Here is a 6,900-nt window from a genome sequence, read left to right as displayed (position 1 = left end):
ATTGTGCATCACAAACACGGACATTCCACGTACACATACACGTTCATGCCACACGCACACACGGTCATTCCACACGCACACACGGACAGCATACTCCATCAACACGGATGTCATACGTACCGGAGAAACGCCCCTAAAAACCGGAACACGGACCCGAAAAACAGACCGTAAGACACGTACATTTTTTTTGCGGAAGTGTGTTTTAGGCCTGAAGCGATGTGTCACTTACTGGGCTGCTAAGTGTAGTTTTGATAATTTTTTTGCCAGTTGTTAAATATCTGATTTCTGGCGGATCCATTTTTTTATTAACATTGGAGCCTATGGACAACAGATCCGTTAACAGATTGCTATTTAGCCATCCGTTTCTTTTTCATTTGTAAACAATCCGTTTTTTCTTACAGGATCCGTTTTAAATGGAAGATAAATAGCAATCCGTTCACGGATCCGTTCTCCATAGACTTCCATGTTAAAAAAAAAGCAGCCAGCAGATATCAATTATTTAATAACGGACAAAAAAGTTGTGTTTGCAGAACTTTTTTCCCAACAGATCTCTGCAGGATCCATTCTAAGGCTGGAGTCACAATGGCATAATGTATAATTAATAATGAAAATCTTGCATTGCACTTGGCCCCATGAAAGACAATGCTGCAGCTCAGATCTGTGTGTTTTTCCTCAGCCGTAATCGGACTGAGGAAAAAATGGCAGCATGCTGCGATTGTCTGCTAGAGCCATGTCACTCATGCCCATACAAGTCTATGGGTGCGAGAGAAACATCGGACGGTACTCGGATGTCATCCAAGTGCAGTGCGATATACGCACAGGCTCACAATGGAGGCGATGGGGGAGATTAGTCCCTCCCTCTCCTCCAGAGCTGTGATCCGATCTCAGGACCGGACCACGATTGAATGACACTTGGCTCACGCCTGCAGCAGGGGGAGCCAAAGGTCATTAGCATATCACATGTACTCGCATCAGAAGCAATACGCAAGTGTGATTCTGCCCTAATGGAAGATTACCGGAACATGTGAACTCAGCCTAATGTTGTTTTGGTCCAGCCCGTTGATGAATTTGGCACAAAAAAACTAGATGCACAAGATGTGTGAGCGATCCCATAGAAAACTATAAGATCCCTCCTAGCATCAGTTTCCCTCATAGCCACAGAGAGAAAAAAATAAAGCTGGACGGCCAGATATATGGGAACCTTAGCCTTCAACAGTGGAAAACAAGCCAATTAATAAAGAACCAAGCTGCAAAATCTTTGGAGCGCTAGAAACAAATCAATCGGTTAAAACTCAAAATTTCCCCCCAAAAATGAGTAACCCAAATATGAAATGATTAATTGTAACATTGAAAAAAATATACACACTTGACCTTTAACACAAGAACCAGTATGTTTAATACGCTGTCATGGTGAATCATTGTTAACGACTTGTCAGTTTGCCAAATACAGCGGGATTTCACGCTAATGATCAATCAAACATATAATACATTTTCCTAATGATTTGCTGTGATGGATGTAAGGGTTAACAATCATCTACAATTACTGTCTATGGTTGTCAGTAAACTGGCAGCTTTGATGTCACCAAGCACACTGGTGGATTATATTTATATATATATATATATATATATATATATATATATATAGTATTTATAAAATAATACAAAACATAATTTAAATATTTATATAATAAATAATTAAAAGAAATATGGTGTTTTTCTTAAAAAATCATTTATTTATATTGAAAATACAAAGACTTTGGTACACCTTTTTTTTTTTGCATACATTTAAATAAAAGGATCCTTTAATACAGAATGACAGCACATGTAAAACATTTTATATAGTATTTAAAAAGGTACCAAACAAAAGAAATCCAGTTTCTGAAGAAGTTATTAAATGGGACAAATCCTAATGAGATGCATTGCGAATACTGAGAATTGTACTTATCCTTCAGATCCTCTGGATACAATATTAGAGGGAATGTCCTGGTCTGTGAATAGTTCATTCATTATATATATAACTGTATTAATCAGGCCGCTCATATGGGACTGCTGCTAGCCCTTAGGCTATGTTCACACTGAAGGGTTTCTAGTGGATCGGCTCAAAAATCTTCTTCACAAACACTTGGAAATCTCTTTCTCTACATTTAATGGTGCTTTACACGCTGCGACATTGCTAGTGATCTTGTTAGCGATGTGACACGCCAGATCGCAGATAAGATTTGCCGAGATCGCACATACGTTTTTTTTTTGTTTTTTTTAAGCGCCGGTCACGTGTGCGATCTCGGGAAATCGTATGTGTGATCTGGCGTGTCACATCGCTAACGAGATCACTAGCGATGTCGCAGCGTGTAAACCACCCTTTGGGCTATGTGGACAGTTTTCGGAGCTTAAACTGAGTGGAAACTTTCCAAATCCTCCTTCAATTCTCAATACTCCTGAAAAACCTCCGAGTTTCTGCTCAGTTTCTTCTCCGAAAACTCAACAAAAAGACCAAGTCTGCACAGACCCTTATGTGGATAATCCACTATGCTGTTCATTCCAGCTTTGTTTTTCCTGAAGATAATTTGTAAAATGTCTAATGGGGAAAAAAGCTGATGCCCCTTGTTTTAGGGTGATCGTGATGGAATCAGCTTCAGACTAGGCACTGCTAAATGACAAGAAAAAAGATTCAGGAAAAAGCAACTGTTCCAAAAGTCCTCAAAACCACTTCAGGAAAAGACAAACTCCTTCAAATAAAGTTTCCTTAAGTGGTTTCCACTTTAAAAACGTAAAAATACTAAGGGTGAGAATAACCACAAGGTGCACACTGAGGGTTTTAGCAGTTTTTGGTGCAGAAACTCATCAAATCTTCACAAATCCTCTTAAACTTCTAGTTTTCGAGTAGTTTCCTCTGCAAAAACATATAAGAAACCTTAGTTTGCACATACTCTTAGGATGAGGCTACTTGGGGCATTTTTGTACTGCAATGTTTTTCCACATTTAACTATTTAATGACTTCTGCAGACCACAAAGAACAGAAAATACATCTAGAGATAAAGCAGGGGGCATCCATTCTACAGTCTCCATATTGCCCTAAGTTATAAGACCTGGTTTACACATAGTGGTAGTGCTGCGACTCAATATCACGTCGTGCCAGATGTCACCTGTGAGATAATGGTAGTTTATCATTAGAGACACTGAATGCTTTCTACAGGACAGCCCATTGAGTTTCCGACTATGCCCACTCTGCCAGTGTGTGAACACAGCCTTACCAGCCATGGAATGTAATACTAGTAAAAATGTACAAAAAACATGATGAAGAAGTTCCCCAAGTGCTGCACTGAACAAGCGGGGGATGCCACAAAATCCTGCCCACAATAATGGGGAGAACAAAGCTCAATCCAACCAGCCAATACCAGCTCAATCTGCTTACCATGATCCAGGCACTGTACTGGCACACATGGGGGTACATGTGTCACATCTGACTTTATACTAGCCCTCCTAACACTGGGTGGGCACACATGGGGTACAGGTAGCACCTCTGGTTTTGTACTAGTCCTCCCCATACCACTGGGTGGGCACACATAGGGTACAGGTGGCACTTCTGGCTTTGTAATAACCCTCCTCATAGCACTGGGTGGGCACACATAGGGGTACAAGTGGCACCTCTAGAATTGTACTAGCCCTCCCCATACCACTGGGTGGGCACACATGGGGTACTGGTGGCACCTCTAGCTTTGTAATAACCCTCCCCATAGCACTGGGTGGGCACACATGGGGTACAGGTGGCACTTCTGGCTTTGTAATAACCCTCCTCATAGCACTGGGTGGGCACACATGGGGTACAGGTGGCACCTCTAGCATTGTACTAGCCCTCCCCATAGCACTGGGTGGGCACACATGGGGTACAGGAGGCACCTCTAGCATTGTACTAGCCCTCCCCATAGCACTGGGTGGGCACACATGGGGTACAGGTGGCACCTCTAGCATTGTACTAGCCCTCCCCATAGCACTGGGTGGGCACACATGGGGTACAGGTGGCACCTCTAGCTTTGTAATAACCCTCCTCATAGCACTGGGTGGGCACACATGGGGTACAGGTGGCACCTCTAGCATTGTACTAGCCCTCCCCATAGCACTGGGTGGGCACACATGGGGTACAGGTGGCACCTCTAGCATTGTACTAGCCCTCCCCATAGCACTGGGTGGGCACACATGGGGTACAGGTGGCACCTCTAGCATTGTACTAGCCCTCCCCATAGCACTGGGTGGGCACACATGGGGTACAGGTGGCACCTCTAGCATTGTACTAGCCCTCCCCATAGCACTGGGTGGGCACACATGGGGTACAGGTGGCACCTCTAGCATTGTACTAGCCCTCCCCATAGCACTGGGTGGGCACACATGGGGTACAGGAGGCACCTCTGGCTTGGAGGAATGTCTTTCTATCTACACATATATACACAGTGACTGCAGACACCGCCACTCAGAAGCATCAAGTTCCAGTAATGTTCCAGTCGTCCAGATGATGGTGGCCCGGCGCTGCCCGCTGCAGGGCGCAGAGGTCCGTATACCCATGCACTAGTCCGTGAGGAGGTCACTTGTGGGGGTTCCTTCCTCCACAGGTGACGGTGCCAGGGCTGTGCCCGGGGTGTCCCTACACATAGTTCTTCTTGTCGTAGTCCCCATTGGAGGTTGGTCTCCGGGAGGCAGAGTACTTCACCGGCGGTGTCCGCTGCCCCCTCATAGGGCAGGACAGGCATATCAGGACCCCACCGAGGAGGAGGAGGGCAGTGGCTGCCCAGCCGACATACAGTGCTGCCCCCATCTCCCTCTTCTTGGAGGCTGGCACATGGGGGTTGAAGAAGTCCTTGATGACGATGTTGGCGGTCCAGCACAGCGGGATGAGCACCAGCAGCCCCGTCACGATGTACATCACTCCCCCGGCGAACACGATGCGGCTCTTCACACTGCTGCCCTGGAAGCAGGTGGTGCACTGCGCTCCGACCACCGTGACCAGCAGGGCGATCAGCCCCACGATGGCAGCCAGGACAGTGAGCGCCCTGCCCGCCTGCAGCTCCGGCTCCAGCGCCAGGATAGAGTCATACACCTTGCACTGCATCTGCCCCGTGCTCTGCACCACGCACGACATCCACAGCCCTTCCCAGGTGAACTGTGCCACCACGATGTTCTGCTCGATGAAGGCAGACACCTGCCACATGGGCAGCGCACATGCCAGGATCACCCCGACCCAGCCAATGATGCAGATGGACAGACCGAAGATCTCCAGAGCGAAGGCACCCATCTTGTGCTGTGTGGCCAGGGCTGGTCTGCTCTCCAGGGTGACTGTGCCCGCTGCTGCCAGGGTGAATGTGAGTCTCCAGCCTCTGCCCCCCTTATTAAGTAGCTCTCCAACTTCAGAGCAGCCTCGCCCCAGGGCTGCCCACTCAGCCAATCAGGGGCTCCAGCATCTGGAGACCACCAATCAGGCTGGGGTCAGGGTCTGCTCAGTCAGATATGTAGTGACTAATGGTAGGAAGGGCTGGGATGGGGGGGCTCCTGGGGGGGGGAGGGGGACCTGACCAAGAACAAGAAGTACAGAAAGTAATAAAAAAGAAAAAACAGCAGTGAGGGGGACAGGGTGTGCTGTGATCTCAGGAAGGGGTGACCCATAGCATGTGTCATATCACACAAATCCTGGGGAATACCGACACTGCGCCCCCCCAGCCATGTCAGACCACCCGAGACATTCTGCGTCATAGTCATCACTGAAAGTGTCTGTCATAAACCAGTCCTAACAGCACAACCTGCGACCCCCTATACTCAGTGCTATGTAAGGATGGTCACCTCTATAGATATATCTGCGACCCCCTATACCCAGTGCTATGTAAGGATGGTCACCTCTATAGATACACCTGCGACCCCCTATACCCAGTGCTATGTAAGGATGGTCACCTCTATAGATACACCTGCGACCCCCTATACCCAGTGCTATGTAAGGATGGTCACCTCTATAGATACATCTGCAACCCCCTATACCCAGTGCTATGTAAGGATGGTCACCTCTATAGATTCACCTGTGACCCCCTATACCTTGTGCTATGTAAGGATAGTCACCTCTATAGATACACCTGCGACCCCCTATACCCAGTGCTATGTAAGGATGGTCACCTCTATAGATACACCTGCGACCCCCTATACCCAGTGCTATGTAAGGATGGTCACCTCTATAGATACACCTGCGACCCCCTATACTCAGTGCTATGTAAGGATGGTCACCTCTATAGATACACCTGCGACCCCCTATACCCAGTGCTATGTAAGGATGGTCACCTCTATAGATACACCTGCGACCCCCTATACTCAGTGCTATATAAGGATGGTCACCTCTATAGATACACCTGCGACCCCCTATACTCAGTGCTATGTAAGGATGGTCACCTCTATAGATACACCTGCGACCCCCTATACTCAGTGCTATGTAAGTATGGTCACCTCTATAGATACACCTGCGACCCCCTATACTCAGTGCTATGTAAGGATGGTCACCTCTATAGATACACCTGCGACCCCCTATATTCAGTGCTATGTAAGGATGGTCACCTCTGTAGATAAACCTGCGACCCCCTATACTCAGTGCTATGTAAGTATGGTCACCTCTATAGATACACCTGCGACCCCCTATACCTACTGCTATGTAAGGATGGTCACCTCTATAGATACATCTGCGACCCCCTATACCCAGTGCTATGTAAGGATGGTCACCTCTATAGATACACCTGCGACCACCTATACCTAGTGCTATGTAAGGATGGTCACCTCTATAGATACATCTGCGACCCCCTATACTCAGTGCTATGTAAGGATGGTCACCTCTATAGATACACCTGCGACCCCCTATACCCAGTGCTATGTAAGGAT

At 47.2% G+C, this 6,900-nt stretch overlaps 1 protein-coding gene across 1 annotated transcript; it reads right to left on the bottom strand.

Annotated features, from left to right (window-relative positions):
* Nucleotides 1-1,712: 1,712 nt before the first annotated feature.
* Nucleotides 1,713-5,338, bottom strand: CLDN5 (claudin 5). Its single transcript, XM_075321116.1, has one exon. It carries the CDS (start codon nt 5,282-5,284, stop codon nt 4,637-4,639), a length of 648 nt encoding a protein of 215 aa, XP_075177231.1. The 5' UTR covers nt 5,285-5,338; the 3' UTR covers nt 1,713-4,636.
* Between the last annotated feature and the right edge of the window lie 1,562 nt (nt 5,339-6,900).

This window comes from Anomaloglossus baeobatrachus, chromosome 1, assembly GCF_048569485.1.
Source record: "Anomaloglossus baeobatrachus isolate aAnoBae1 chromosome 1, aAnoBae1.hap1, whole genome shotgun sequence".
Classification (NCBI taxonomy): Eukaryota; Metazoa; Chordata; class Amphibia; order Anura; family Aromobatidae; genus Anomaloglossus; species Anomaloglossus baeobatrachus.
This window is presented reverse-complemented; position numbering and strand designations above follow the sequence as displayed.